Raw genomic sequence first — 16,847 nt, forward strand, 5'->3', positions numbered from 1 at the left:
GGAAAAGCTGAAGTCTATTCAAGGAAGCTTTCAAGAACTATTTTCTGATAACCCAAAACTGACTGATAGCAGATTATGTGATGATCAAAAAAGTTTATAGATTTCATTACATTTCTTTTCACTACAATTCTTCCTCCACCATTTCCATTTCATGTTGCTGCATTTAAACTGCTGTACAAACTTGTTCAAAGTGCTTGACATTAAAAAAAAAAAAAATCAAAGGAAATTTCAGATAATTAACTTTGATGAATGAGCATATTTTAATTCATGTCTGGTAATATTCTCGTTAATGACATGTCTGCTTAGGACATCCATTAAAAGTCCATTAACTTAACAGGGAAAGTCTAATAAAGTTATCCTGGAAATTTTCTGGTATATTAATGTTATGGACTTTTAATGAATATCTGCTGTAGGAACTGCTATTAGAAAGGCTACTATTCTAATTAAACTTGGGCTCTGAAAGTGAAAAAAAATGTATAAGAGAACAACAAGCAGAAGTAGCACTTTTTTTGAAAATGACTGTAAGGGAGATTGGTACAGGTCACAAATCATGCTATCAGTAACAGCTATAAATTACTATATTGTAGCTTTTTTTTGTAGCCTGCCATCCAATATACCCATATTGAGTGTGTCCTTCATGTCATCAGTTGCTGGGGCTCCTTTTTACTCCTTTCTTGTTGAGACTGAGCAGTACAGAAAGGCCTTCCAGGCCTTTCTGAAGGGTAGGAGATGAAAAATTTAAACATAGTTTCTCACAATAATGCAGAGTAAAGGATGCACTTAGGAAGTCTGTTCCCTATGGGCATTCAGCCATCTCAGCAACCTATTTGAAGCTGCTGACATTCACAATAATACAGCAAAATATCTTTTTATATGTATGTATCTTTTATGCATAGAATCAGAGAATGGGTTGGGTTGGGAGGGACCTTAAAACTCATCTCATTCCAGCCCCCTGGCATGGGCAGGGACACCTTTCACTAGACCAGGTTGCTCCAAGCCCCATTTCTCTCTAGATATATATTTATATCTTTTATATATACACATAAAGCTTTTTACTAATATGAATATATATGTATATTAAAACCCACCCTGATATACCTATTTTTTCATACTTATCCTTCACCAAATCTTCCAAACCAATCATTTTCCAGAAACTGTCATCCCAACCTCTATCTGACGTGTATGTCCACTTGCACACTACTGTACAGAGGGACCTAGAAAAGAGACAATATAGGCACAGAGTCAGGCAAACGAACACATTTGGGTTTAAACCTGTGACTAGAAACAAGCTCCTGCAAAAGGATCTCCTCTCCACTGGTCAAAAACTCCAGCAGAATGCTCACATTAAAAAAAATCTGGTTACTGTTTGGAGTGCACATCTTGAGGACCTTAAAAGGACCTTGTGTTTAAGATTCTTCTCTGCTGAAACAACTCCTGGTCTGACCACTTCACTGCATAAATCAGTCAAATAACAGGCTGTGCATGTGCCTGGGGGAGAGGAGGGCAGGAACACAACAGCTCTCGAGCAGGCAGCTCAGAGTGCTGCCTTTCCAGGCTAAATGGCTGCTTTGCACACAGTTTGTCCTTAGGAAAACGTTGTATTACTACTTCTGTTACAACTGAATTACAATTTCCAGGAGATCTGGATGATGGGGTCACATGCACAGGTCTCATTCCAGAGAAGCTGATGTTAAACTCTGCTGTGCCAGGACAGCACCACAGGGCACAGGCAGGAGCAGAACATACACAGAGGACAAGAGCACTTGCAGGCAAGTCTGTCCTAACACACACAATGGTTTTTATCAACATCCCCAACCTCATTCCTCCCCAAAATACGAACTGTGTTCCTGATGATTTAGTATTACATAGACTGTTTTCTGTCTGAACACTAAGAATCATCTCAAAAGATCAGTATTAAACTGTGCTTGAAAAGTCAGTCAACTACAAGGTATTAAGAATGCTAAATACCACTGCAAACTGCAGCTCTGCGTAGTCCTGGGAACACCTCAGTGCCAGCAAGTGCAAGACAGCTCAGATGCATCTCAGGGAAACACAACATCCTAACTGTTCTCAAAGAGGAACCCTGCTCAGAGGTGGATTTTCTTTGATGTTTTACAAGACAGCTTATTTGTGACTCATGTTTAGCCAAGGTGAGCTTACACAGACATATTCTCTTTATTAGGATGGTACAATTTGAACGTGTATCTTCAAAGCAAACTCAATTTTACTGAAGCATTTGACTTTTTCTTGCAGTTTTGCATAAGTAAAAGCCAAATAAAATTTCTCTCTACAAAAATTATTTTTTGGAGTAAAAGGAAATCTTCCCTTTCCTCCAAGTCAACTACCCAGGGACTGAAATATGAATCACAGAATGGGATGGGCTGGAAGGGGCCTTAAAGCTCATCTTGTTCCAACCCCCTACCATGGGCAGGGACACCTTCCATTAGCCCAGGTTGCTCCAAGCCCCATCAAACCTGGCTTGGAACAGAAAAAGAGAAGCTATTTTTATTTCCTATCTGCCAAATCAAAGTTAGAGCTTATAGACACTGATACTGCAAACAGAGTAAAGGCAAACGACCTGGAAAACTATCTGGGACTTGTATTCCATGTTTTGGGGGTTTATAACAAGAAGCAACATTCGCTTATGTGACACTGAGCAGAAGATGGGATGATTACATGGACTCTCTGAACTTCCACTTTCTCATCTGGGACAGAAATGTGTATTTTAAATGCTTTACGTTTCCTTCCATCCTGTTCTACCGGAGTGACCACATTTTTACAGCCAGAGGACAGGTGATGGTCAGTCACATCCCACTGGCTGTAAATGTGTGTTGGTTGCTCTTTGCTACAAGAGAATAATTAACATTACATATTTTGGGGAAAAACATTAGTTAACTATTTATATCCCTCTAAATAAAAACAGTAAATAAATTAAGAGATCATTTCAGGACTACTCTTAAAACAGTTCTGACATCCCCATCCCCTTTTTTTTTTCTTCTTAATAGTTTAAGACTAGATCACACAATCACAACTCAGTGTCTGGTTTGAAAACAGGAAGAGCACATGACCTGTAACTACAGCAAGGACAATGTTGATAGAATAAATTCCAATTTCCAAGGATTTAAAAGCCAGACACAGAAATCTAATTAGGACCTTTGACAAAAACTGGGTGAATAAATAAATTCTAGGCTGAAGAAAATACTGGGAAAAAATAAACATTTTCCCTAAATCAGTTCAAAACTGTCATTAAAAGGAAAAATAAAGATGGGGTATTTGAAATAAAAAGCATTTCATCACTTTAGGAAAAATTTAGACATAAAGAGAGAAACAATAATGCATCAAGTTTTCCCAAATATGGGAAACACCAAATCATAACAAATTATCATCAGAACCAAATATGTCTTTTTCTAATTAGACTGAAGCTCTGAACTAATACCACACCCTGAAAAATGCTCCAAAGAACATGTTTGAAACAGCGGCCTGTTGTCCCACACAGCTCCCTCTGTGGAACACCAGAGCACACACACAGGCCCAGGGAATCACTGTGGATGGGGACACACCCGCCCCTGCCAATCCACAGAATTCCAGCAGATCAGAGCTCTGTGGCAGGATCTGGCTGGACTGAACAGACCCTGTAGGTTTATAAATGCAAAGTGCTTACAGAACAAGGATAAACAGAGGAGTTTTGGTTGAATTTTTAACACAGTATGGAAAAGGAGCTGGGAAGGACAACTCTTCCCAAATGAATTGACTGGCAGATCTTCTAAGGGGAAGGTTCTGGTATGAAAACCAACCTTAGATCTGAGCTAAAACACTAAATCATCATGTTGGCAGGTTTTGATTTTCATGGCCACAGCAAGAAACTTAAAATGCTTCTTTTAAACATAGTCTCAGCATTTACACTTCTCTGGGATTCAATCTCCTCCTTCCACACTTGCTGCCACTCAAAAAGTAGGTGTTTAATGGAACAATATGGCTTTATACAACACCTTAATACCAAAGAAAAAGTGTTACACTGCAGAAGGGCATTCTGCTCTCCTAGATAACAGTTCAAGAGGAAAGGATTTCTTTGTGATGGCATGATGGATTAACATCACCACATGCTTCAAAAGCACCTGGATGGGTTGAACTCAGACCCCTGCCCCCTTACCTGATGAGGTGCTCACTTTGTATGTCCTAGGGAGCTCTATGCACACGTAGAAAGAGCAGTTCATTCATGGCTTGTCACTGCTGAAGCCAATGGTATAGATGTATATTACATATATTATGGGGTTTTTTGTGGGTTTTTTTAATATATACTAAATTATAGGAAATCACTCAGAAATTCTCCTCCAGAGAATCACCGTGAAAAAGGGATAGCACAACTCTTAACTCAGGAAAACTCTATCCAGAAAGACACTATGCTGAAGAACCACCTGAGGAACCAAATCTTTATACCTATGAAGAAAGCCTCAACTATGAGAAAATTTTATATTTCACAGAACTCCTAAGTTTGAGGAGATGAAGGGCAGATATTAAACAGAAACAGTACTGATATCTGCTGTGGAATATTTCATTCTCCCTATTTGGCAGCGTTGCCTCAATTATTTGGCCATAAACACCAGACTTGTGCTAGCTGAAGCTGGATTAACTGGAAGGGTCGAAGCAAATGTTCCTCTCACTTTACTCCCAGGATCAGCTGGGTTCAGAGGTGCAGAGAACAGGCAATCCCAGAGGCAACAGTCCTCTCCCAACTGCCTAACCCACCACAGGATTTGAGGAGCCACAGCATGGAACCCCTCAGCAGCATGAGCCCTGTTTAGCCAGTCTGAAATGCCATGAGTTTGGAGACTCTTTTCCTCAAGCATATTCCCAGCACAATGAAATGAAAGATTTCCTTTCTCTGTTCAGAACAACACGTTATGCTTAGAATATTCCTACTGAAAAAACCCCCAACCGTCATGCATGGAAAATCTTTATTTTATTTAAACCAGATTTTCAACAGGAAAATGATTATGCTTAGAGTTTCTTACAAGTTCCTTGCTAAAGACTGACTCGATGTGCTGAAGTCCTTCATGACCAGAATCTCAGTCTTAAAAACACAGAATCTGTGAACATGCACTTGTAATTCCCAAAATGCCAACTGGAAGCAACTAACCTGCAAAAGGATCTGGGGCAACTGGACTTGTGATCACTCAGGTGATCAAAGTTTGCTTCTCCATGGCTCTTCCCACATTATCCACCCATTCTGAGTATATTCTCTCACTCTGTTGTACTTCTTGGAGAGAAGGAAATCAGATACATTCATTGAAAATGGGAATTACTGCACGCTCAAAGTTATCTGCAGAAAAATGTAGCTAAAATATAGAAGTGCCAAAAAACTTCTCCAGAACTATTTAAGAATCACCAGAGCTTCACACTTTGGCCCTTTCTTTGTTGGCACATCTCCCACACTCCAAAAGGGATAAAGCAAGCATGGGCATGATTCCCAATTCTGCAGAGATCCTGCCCTGCCTGGGAGGACACCTGCTATGAAAATACTCCCGGGGGTTACTCCTTAACTGCAGCTGTCTTGTGGAAGTCATCCCTATTTTGAGTATAGGTTGATAGGTAAGTCCTATCAGCTAAAAGTTACTAAAAGAAACATTTTTTCCTGAAAAGTGACCTCATAAGGCATTTCTACATGGCCTTCCATTCCAGAGGGTTGGTACAAGATTAGTTAGCCTGGAAAATGAGTCAGTCACCAGCCTGAAAGGCAGAGAACCACTGGCTGGGGCATCCTGAGGTGAATGGCAGCTTTGTTCTCAATTCCAAAGCAAAAGGATCTGCTTCATTCATCCCAACTGCTCAGAAATTAACCTAAACTCATGAACTTAATTAATTTGTAGTCATCATTAACAGTGTAGCAGTTCAATCACTGGATCACTGAACTGAAGCCAGGTGCACCTGCTGAGGGCTGTGCCAAAGCTAAATCCTACAGAAGCAAGGAAAGGGTACAGTTAGATCCCAAAAGGAATAGCGTGCAGTAGGATAAAGTAACTCTCTGCGGTCTGTTGGGCAGATTTATTTAAAGCTACAAAGAATCAAAAGCTAAGAAAGTTTTATGACGTTGTGAACGCAAGAAGGAGACCTGAAACAATGGAGTGTGACTGTCCCAACATCAAATGCTTTTTCTTTTGTTGTGCAAACTTTAAATTTAAAACAGATTTTGAATTCAAATTGTAAATGGGGGCGTAGATTCTGCTCAAGTGAATGTCTCCACACTCCACATATTGACATCTGCACCAGGCTGCCAATGTCCTCCCAAATTATGCACCCCACAGTCTCAAGGCTTTTCACAAAACGGAGCAATTTACAGCTCTAGCGCAGTCACAGATCTGGCTACGGTTTGTGCAAAAATGTTCCAGGCAAAAAAAATTTAATACCCAGCACACATACTCCCAGCATCCAAGAACAGAACTGGGCATGGGAGCTGCAAGAGCCTAAAATACAGTGGAGGTTATCACAGAGCAATAGGAAACATGTAATTATTCTCTGCTCTGTTATGGTAATGCCATATCCATTAATCCATGGCCTTTGAAACAGAACCAGATTGTTGGATCCACATCCACCACTGGCATTTAGGAAAAATGCCTCTGCCTGCTTGGTGTATTTGGCTGCTAGGGGGAAATAGGGAAACTTTGTCCTAAGGGAATACTTCTCAAGAAAGAGGAGAAAAAAAGTGACATCTGATCATTCAGTCTTGAAATATATGAAGTGTATGAGATGCTGCCCCTGTTGAGCATTTGCTGAAAGGAACCAGGGCAGTGGGTTGGGCTCAGGGTGGTGTAGGAAGAGCCGCCCTTGCTGTCCCTCAGTTCCTCAGCCCATCTCTGGGGCAGGTTGGTTGGAAAGTCCAGGGTGAGAGTGCCTGGGTGTGCCTTAGTTCACACCAGCCGCCTGCACTCCCCCTTCCTTTCCTCTTCAACAGCTCCTTAATTGCAGGTACACACAGCAAAACCTGACAGGGGCTGTTCCAGCCACCCAGCCATGCAAATCCCAAGTTCCTAACATTTACAACACATTATTGTGATTATTGCCTTTGACCCAAAGCCTATGAAATTCCTGCCTGCCCAAACCCATTGTCTCAGCGAGCCGTGCAATTTGACTCTTGCCTGAAAAGGGTTTTCTTCTTCCAACAAAACATTCAACAGGCCAAACAAAGAAGACAGGTGGGGAAGCCTGTTTGGGACAAGTAGCAGACACATTCCAGTTGCACTCATGGGCCTCCACTTTCAGTCTTTGCATGTCTGAGGACTTAAACCTATTCAATAAAGGTAGCAAGGAAATGACTGTAATCAGCGTTAGCAGGTCTACGAGCTTCAGTCTTCCTATGCTCTGGGTAACACTTCAATTTATCATAAATAATTAAAAGTAGTCTGGCTGCCATTTAGATTTTTTGAAGGAAGTTAAATATCACAGCAAAAGCAAAGCTTTCTCCCCACTTTGAAATCTTCACTAAAGCTGCAGAGAAAAAAATACTAATACAAATAAGAATGATCCAATATCATGCTGAAAGGCCAGTATTTGTTCACACTAAGGTTAGTGGCAATTTTGTCATATTTCACGGGGGAAATAGGATTAAACTCCACATCTCAAACTTTAAAAGTTAATGTTCAAAAAATCACTTGGATTTTTTTCTTTTTCCTCACCATGAGGAAAACTGAGCATGAGAAAATTCCTCTTCAGTTTCAAACAAAAAGGATTTAGTAGAAAAGATTCCTCTTTCCAATAAGTGTGCAAGTTTGGTTGAAGACACCAATTCACAAAGCCACCAACCCAAAAGGCAGTGAACAGCCCATGACCTACAAGCTGCATACTTGAAGCTAACAATGATACTGGTATTTGGCTATATAATACCTTTCCAAACCCTTTCGAGTTTGGGGGTTTGTTTGTTGCTGCAAAAAAAAATCATATCAAAGTACTACATACGGTGTGAAGATTTCACAGCTTTTCTTTCAAAGCTGTGGTTAAAACACAGTTTTAATGATATACTATTCCCCCCATTTTTTCCTGAATACTGCTGACTCAAGGAACTTGCAGGGTCCTACCAAACTCCTTCCCAACGAACAAGACTAAATTTGGGGTTAAAAAATTTGTGAACTTGTAGTCAGCAGCTCTGCTGGCCTCACATGTGGAAAGTCAGAATTCTCACTGGACTGGTGGCACAGCTTTTATTGAAAAATATAAACCAGGTCTCCCTTCCCCTGCCATAAATCTCCCTGCCACAGCAGAGCCCATGAAAGAGCAACACTCTCTTTTAGGTGAGAGAGAGGCCCTTAGGGAATGGCAGCTACATCAAGAGCCCCTGGGGGACTGGGATCCATCAAAACTCTCACCAACAGGCGTAGGCATTACACCAAGATTTCCAAACTCATCCAGACAGGACTTTTAGGTCTTTTGTTGGGATACAGGGTGTAGGAGTTGTGATTCTCCTGAGCTCACACCACCCTGTGTGTGTGTGGAAGTCACTCAGCCCCCAGCAACAAGCAGCGAGCAGGAAACAAAGTCTTTCAATCAGCAAATCAAAAAGTTAAAACTCTTTCTGTAAAGGGAAGAAAGTATTAATTAACTCAAACCTTGCTCTAGTATTTGGTGTTCATGCTATAACACTTAGAGGGTTTTGGCTGGCTTTTTAAATCACAGATTTTCTAAGCAAGTCTTGCTTACTTAAAGGGACAGATTTTATTGTATGAAAAATACAATTCACATTTGCAATTTTCTACACCCACATCTATAATAATCTCCTCTGAATACAGCCACTCCCTGACAAGATTCCATGTTATATTTAAACTCTGGGTGCCACTTTGAAAGGAAAAAAATAAGAACAATAGGATCATTTTCAAAGCCTACATAGCAGCACAAGGTTTCAAAGCAATGAAGTGCTTTAAACTCTGGCATCAACCTTCTGACCATCCAACCAGAGCGAAGAGTGACCTCCAATTACCACCACAATAAGCACAGAAGTCTCTTGAGAAATGCAGAGTGTAGATGTTTCTTGTATTCCAAAGGAGGTGTGAGTCTGACGTTATATTACACAGATAAATCTCAAACTTTGTGAGAGATTATTGGGAAAACCCCTTTTGTGACACTCAGACTCTAAGGATTAATTCACTTAAAGAAAATACTTGTTGGATGAGGTTCCTTAAAATTTAATTTTTGCACATCTTGTAAAAGACATGGAAGTGTGCATGTGATACATAAGTATGGTAAGGAAACTGGCTTGTTTTATTTTTTCATAAATACACACACGTTTGTATGTGTGTACACATGGAGATATTTACCTTGGATTGGGAGAATGCGCCTGTTTGTGTCTGCTGTAATCTATTTAAACCTGTCCTTTAAAAATACAAATAAATGCATCAAACACTGCAAATGTCAAAATAGTCATCCAACAGAAGGTGAATCACACTGACCACGATGAGATGATGTTTCTTCTACTGTTTCTAACAGAGTCCAGTTCTTTTTAGAAGTGTGTTTCTATTTAGAAACAGGCTATCAAAAGATGGGAAGACTTAAGAGTCTTGAATTCAGTTTTCCTAGAATTTATGTCACCAAACCTGGAGGGAACCACCCACCTGAAGTGCAATTTATCGAGTCATTAATCCCTTGTGTGCATCTAATAATTTCATTGGATGCACTTAGTTAAACACGTTGAGTTGGACCAGAAAGTATAAAATAAGACCATTTTATCCACCCACATATGCCTCACCATGTCATGAGGCAAGGGGAGGCCAAGAGTCAGCAGATTGCTGAGTTTTTTATTAATTTCATTCTGTATTATGTTACAGACACCCAACCAAGATTCAAGCCCATTGTCTTCAGCATTGTTGAAAAACTCATAATGAGACACAGTCCTAGACAAAAAAATGTATTGTCTAGACAAATCAGACATAGCATGTGGGGCTGGAAATCTTAATCCATTCCCTTAAAAGATGGCAAACAGAGGCAAACAAAATTGAGGGATTTGGCTGAGGGTCAAAGAGTAAAACCTCATTCAGACCCCTGAACTGAATCCTGAACTCCAGAGGCTCAGTCTAGAGACTGAGACCCAAACAGAAAGACACCATTCAGACACTGATGCTGAACGTGTTAAAAATCTTTCTATGGACAACTATAGCTTAAATCTTTAAATATGAGAGGAACAAAAAAGTGTGCATATATAAAATTGAATCACTGTTTTAAGTAGCTACTGTTTTAAATTTTATAAGCTTAATAAATGGAGGAGAGGTTATAAAAAAAACATTATTCAAAAATGGCAAAGGAAATGAAAAGCAAAACTGGAAGTAGAGCCCCTGTCTCCAGCCACTGCAGTCCAGCAGCCTTGGGACATTCCTCCTGCCTTCTGCAACATCAGCAATGTTTCAGTTCCATTTAATCACAAAAATATATTCTTTCAAGCTCAGTATTTCAAGCAAACCACTCTGCAATAGGAAGTCAAATATTTATTTCAATTAAGAGCTTGTATTTAAAAAACACATTTTCTCCTGTTACCTTCTGGCAGTTAAATATGACACAATTAAAACTGGAAGTAGTGGTGCACAGAGCCAGTGAACAGCTTCCTCTGGAAGTCTGAGCTTGAACAAATTTACCATAGCTCAAAGCTTCACCAAACACTCAAGGAAGCTGGTGAAGAAATTAAGCAAAGGCTACAAGTCACTGAGAAAAAGGAAGCTGGGTCTCAGCTCCCTCCCCTCTGCGTGGCTTTGGATAGAGTGAGATTATTCCTGTCAGCAACATCAGCTTCTCCCAGTACAACAATGGCTGCACATCCACATGTGCATCACCCAGCACATCTGCCAGCCCCAGTCACTGCCCCTGCCACGGACACACGGCCACTGCATTATTCCAGACTTCCTTATTCCACAGGGAATAACATGGGCAGGCTACAGCAAGATTGCAGTTATTGCTTCATGACCCTGTATCATCCCTCTGGGTGAAAAGCAAACACAGGACATGCACATGGGAGCAGAAGGACTTGGGGAGTCTTTGGCTCTTCCAGCAGTTTGGGAAGGGTGGCAGATGCTGAGGGTGCTGCCTGGCCAGCACCATGTGCACACTGACACTCCAGACACCGACCAGGAACACAAATCTCCACAGGATCAGGGCTACACTTCATTATGTGGTTTCTGCTGTCTTCGTATAATTGAGTAGAATTAGAGTGGTGTGAAAAAACCCCACCCTTACAGCCCTACCCGTGGTATTTTGAGAGACAGAACTGTTGGTCCAGAAATCTCTTCACACGTTCGCTATGAAGACACATTTTACTAATTCATGAGTAAATAATGTATATATTCCTAACATCAAACTGTTGATAGTCTAATTTAGCACAGTACTTGAACACATGTGTGAGTATAAAGTCCTGAAGAGCTGTCAGTGGGGTTAATGGGAGTTTTTACCAGCTTAGTCAGACTGTGCTGAACTGGAACCTCGGCTGTCATGCACTTGTGGCCAGACAAAGCCTAAGTGAAACCAGAACAGAAGCAGGGAAATTGCCAAGAGTACTGCAATAAAAGAAAGTCTTAATAACTGCATTTTGATGGAGGCTGATCCCCTTTCACATGCTAAACTCGAATATTGAGCCCTCCTTTATTCAGGAAAACCACCTTCAAGTCTTACTCAAGTCTGGATGACAGGATACAGCTGCCACAGGCACCTGAATCAAAGATGCACACTACAGATTCCTACTCAGGCAATGAGCTGTGTTGGTACCTCCCACCACAAAAATCAGTTCAGTCAGCGTAAACTCTTAAAATCATAAAGTTATTCCTAAATACTTTATATATTCAGTCAAAATTTAGTCATTAGCATCAATTTTTGAAAACATGTTTTGTTAGATTTTAAGGTGATTTAAATCAAAGGAAAAGCAAGATGGGTCATTTCACATACATCATATATGTACAGTATGCTTGTATTTTAATATTTTAAATGACAGCAGCAGTGCATCTATTTCTAGAGCATCTTTAATTAATAATAATTATGGTTTGCATTTACAGCCCTTTGTAATTGTATTTATCTAAAAAAGAGGGTAATTTTTTAAGCAAATCACACAAAGCCAAGGCATCAACAGTAGTATTTGGACAGCTGCAGGATTTCAACAACCAGCCAAAGAAAACCCCACCAAGGAGTTCTGAAACAGGTAACAGAAGTGAGTAAATGAACACATAAATTTCCATAAAGTAAGAATGAAAAAAAACATTTCAGCTGCTTTACGTCAGCAGGGAGAGGAATGGAGATCAATGCAGAAAATAAGGAATGCTACAGAGTAGATGAATCAGGTGTCATTATTCCTCAGAATGTAGAAATAAAGACATTCAAAGAAAAAAAGGTACTGCTGGGACCAAGAGAAAATAAAAGAAAAACAAAAAAGAGGCTACATTACATGGATACCTAGACTGCTTCCAGTCACAATAACAGAGAAATAACATAAAGGAATACAAATGCTCATGAACTGAGCATGATTTCAAAGCACTGTCCCCAGAAGGATGCTAACGTGTTGTCAGTTCTAGGATTCCTCTCTCCCTCTGTTTCCTCTGAAAGCATCTCTGCTGCCACTGCCAAAGAGAAGGGACTGCACTAAATAAACTTCATTTGACCTGTTCTAACAACCAACCAGATCAACCCATGGGCTCTTGGGAGAGTGGCTAAAAGAAAGCTGTTAATCTTTATTTTCAGATAAAATAAAGCTCCTCTAATTTCAGATGCTTTAGCCTGTTACACAAGGAAGGTGAACATGATTGGTTTTTATGTTCATTTAAATCTTAAAAACAACTTCACCTGGGAATGCACATCCCCAGAGCTCTCAGAGCCAGAGCTCAGCCTCCCAGGTACTGCCTGAGCTTGTCTCACACTGAGCACTGGGAAAGGTGAGGCTGAACCAGCAGGGTGGAGTTTTACCACTGCTCTAAACTCTAATGAACCCTTTCATGCGGCCCTAACAACACTAAAATATTTGTCTTTCCCTTTCTTGGAACTTGAATTACACTGCACTACTTGCAGAAAATACACTCACAAATGCTGCAAGCACAGAGAAGAATGGACTAAAAGTCAATTCAAAATCTCTGTGTTAGATGCCTTTAAAAAGGAATGCTTTATTCCCTCTTTAATGGTGTATATGTTTCTAATGAAACAAAAACCAAAAAGAATTCCCACATTTGTGTTTTACCAAACTAAACGATGGAATTAAAAAGATCACTGTTCACAGAGAGCCTCTACATTTTTATTTGAGAGAAATTAAGAATGAAATTTCTAAAGGCCATTTTGTAAACTATTTATTTATGAGCTTGGTCCTAAAGAGACGTGGGTGTGAGTAACTTGACCTGAACAAAAAGTGTCTCTGACGTCAGCTGGGGCATTTCTGTAAGTCACGTGTCTGCATAAGCAACTGCAGGATTGTGCTTGGCTTATCCCATATGGATTTTCCTTGCTACCTCCACAGTTAGGTCAGCAATATCAGGCTGCACATTCTGCCATTTTCATTGCTGCAAAGCAGTTTGCACCCTCACAAAGAAAAGCACAAAGAAAATCAACTCCCTGGTGTCCAAAAATGGCCCTAGAGGTGAAAGGCCAGCTTTCACTGCTGCAAGACCCAGAGAGAATTCCCAAGGTCTGAATTTAACTCAGTTCTCCTGTCCTGACTTGCCATGGATGGTGTGGGAATGATGAGGAGGGACAGCATAAGACTTGCTGGCCTGCAGAAATCAAAGATAGGAAACTCTGGACTGCAGCTGTGAAAACCAGAAAGAAATAAATAAACAAATCTGCATACAGATCAAAAAATAACAAGTGCCACCTAAAAGACAGCAGTTACTTAAGGAGAATTTTCTGGATACCGAATCCATAGTACTTGAACAGTCTGAAGATGCTTTTGTCATATGACAAATGCTGCCAGCAAAACATTAGATGAAAACTCCTCTGGTTGGACTGACCTTGATTTTTCCAAATACACTGTTTCTTCATAATCAGTGTCAACTAATCAATAACCTGCTAGAGGTTTTCAAATGGTTCTCAAACACCATTTTCAAACCGTTCTCTGTGTTATACTGAAAGGACAAATTAAATCTTCTGGGCCATAGGTGGCCAAAATGTTCACAGAAGGAAAATGAGCAGTGTAAGAAGAACAGTTCCTCAAACATTCCTACAACCAACAGCCTGTTCATACCAACATGCTTGGACAGCAAATAAAGGACCCAGACCAGCAGAGCACTTAAGCACAGGCTTTAACTTTAAGCACGTGCCTAAGTGCTTTGCTGGAAAAGGGCCCAAAGACAAGAATGAGCAGAGTTAACTGAAAAGCCCTTCAGAGCTGGCCTGACTGCTTTGTTTGTCCATTCCAGTTGCTAGTAAACGCACCCACCTCACAAGAATAGTGACCTGGTACAACCAATCTCTGCACTCAGGGAAGTTCCAGGAACTGGAAAGGCACTGCAAGACACACTTGGGATTTAGGCTACTTAAAAGGCACAAGTAGAAGTAGCATCTCCACATCTTGCAGGAAAATCCACGTGAGGGCCCAAAACATTGAATATTCTTTTACCACACAAGCCTGGCTTGTCCTGACTCATCCACCAGCTTCACAGACCATATTTTGGAGACCTCATAAAGAGGGCACAAAATGCTGCCATAGGACCCGTGGCTCTTCTTCCTGTCTCCCACTTGTGAAGGAAACCCAAACTTGAGCAGATAATTTCTGACTCTGGGCCTTGGGAATGTGGCAGCCTTTTTTACTACCTCCACCTTGGTCCATTAATAACATTTTTATATGTATCAAATTTACCCCCAAAATTAAAATGAAAACAAAGTTCCCTAGAATATCTTAAGCAATGTGCTTAAGTTAAAAAAAGAACTGGAGTCCAAAAATGGAAAGATGATTAGGGAGGTAGGTGAAGTTTGAATGAAACAATAATAAAAAGCCCTAAGAACACATCATATATTCATAGTTCTTGAATCATTAAGGCTCTGCATGACAGCTCTCACAAGCACCAGTATGGCAAATTCACTGACTTTTAAGCAGGAGTGAAAGTGGTTAAGCCCTAGGACAAATAATTTGAAAATCTCAGCACAAGTCTGATCTCAGAGAGTTTAAAGGAATGCAGACTGCCCAAAAACACAGCAGCTGTTTGTTTTTTCTGCCACCTTTCCAAGGTTCATGTCTGGAGTGAGGATAAACAGTTCTGAAAAAAAGTTATGTGGAGTTCAGACTTTAAGAAAATAAAACATCAGACTAGTATTTCTTGCAGAAAGAATTAAAAAAAAAAATCCCAAACCTTAAATTATTCAGCCCTGAAAGTTTTCAGGTAGAGCTCTGAGGAGCAGAGGTAGATGGCTCGAGGCTTCAATATATTAAAATGCATTCTCTAAACCAGTCTGCATTTTCAAAACCTTGGCCTGATGTGGTTTTCTTGAGCAATATTCCTCCAAGCAGAGTTTCACATTTAATGAGGTAAAACTGTAGTCCCTATTTTATGCACATACACACAAATAGAGGCCCTTTCAGATAAACTAACAAGCAAATGAGATAGTGGATGAAGCCTGAATCAGCCTGAAGTGATTTCCATCAGCACAGCAGGTAACACAGTCACAAGGTTAATTTGTGCTAGTTTGGACATCATTCTTTATATTCTACCTCCTCCTTTCTCTGTTTGTGCCAAAGCAAATGAGCACCTACTTTAATTACTTAATACGTCTCTTGATAGGTTGGGCAATCAGAAATCTCTTAACATTTTAGTAGGTATAAGTTTCCTTTGATCCACATTTAAAGAGAGAACCTGAAAAAGAAAGAAGTTAGCAGGAAATGTACTTGGGTAGATTACCAGTGGAGCTAACTGGGGTGAATAAGGATTGTCTGTGTGGTTCCAGGCAGGTCAGAAATAGCAGGAAATAGCAGGCACCATGTTGAGATTCAACATCTGTTTATGAACTGTCCTTATACACAGAAGGAAGAGCTGCTACAGGACAAAATATACAAACCCAGAAAGTCTTAAACAAACTGGAACCCCTCTGGAGAGCCTCCCTGTTAGATTTACACCTGATGCTACTGGGGCAACAGCATGAGGGATGGTGAGCACTGAAGAACTTGTCTTTGTGACACACACTAAAATTTTATATATATGTTTATATATCTATATTTATCTCATGGGCAGCATGCCCCAAGATGGCACATGAAAGAAGCCATTCATGAAGGAGACTAAATCCAGACTGCACATGTGCCCACAGAGCTTGGGGGTGGAATAGAGGGCAAGAATGGCACGGGAGGGGATGGATATGAAAAACAGGTGCCAACAGTGTATCATGCTCTTACACATTCCCTGTTTTCACTTCTTTATAGGGAGATGAAAGCATTATGGGTATTAACATCACGGACAGATGCTGTGTACAAGGAATTCAGGACAACACCACACCTAGTTTTTCCATGAAGCCAGGAAGAACACTCAATTTCTTTCCTGAAAGTAAAATTACATCACAGTGATTCTTTTTCTCCAAGGAGTCTGTTTGAGGTATTTTATATACAATGACAAACCAGCATCAGAAACTCCCAAACAGTTTCATGGAGGGAAGCTCAGAAGATGGAAACCACAGGAAAAGAGTTTTCTTTGTATTTTGTGGCATGTTCTCCCCCTCTTTCAGTTTTAATTAAATATGAGAACACCTTATTGTGCAGATCCAGCTTCATTCCTCAGAAGAAGAAGGTCACCTTGGAAAATGGGATTGAACGGAGAGGAGAGTATCTAAATAGTTTCAAAACTATTTCAAACTACAGTGAGTGAAAGTTGAAGTTATTTCCCTCATCCTAACTCCATGTACTATGTATGAATAAATGGAAGTGGGCT

At 40.3% G+C, this 16,847-nt stretch overlaps 1 protein-coding gene across 12 annotated transcripts in view; it reads right to left on the minus strand.

The window, feature by feature from the left end:
- The window catches only part of FGGY (FGGY carbohydrate kinase domain containing), a 282,954-nt gene that overhangs the window by 78,781 nt on the left and 187,326 nt on the right, over positions 1-16,847 (minus strand). For all 12 annotated transcript variants that reach the window (XM_039555991.1, XM_010408771.3, XM_039555988.1 and 9 more), the window contains one exon: positions 1,099-1,214. In XM_039555991.1, coding sequence (XP_039411925.1) covers positions 1,099-1,214 — 116 coding nt within the window. The remainder of the gene's footprint in view (positions 1-1,098; positions 1,215-16,847) is intronic.

The sequence above is a fragment of the Corvus cornix genome, chromosome 8, assembly GCF_000738735.6.
Source record: "Corvus cornix cornix isolate S_Up_H32 chromosome 8, ASM73873v5, whole genome shotgun sequence".
Lineage (NCBI taxonomy): Eukaryota > Metazoa > Chordata > Aves > Passeriformes > Corvidae > Corvus > Corvus cornix.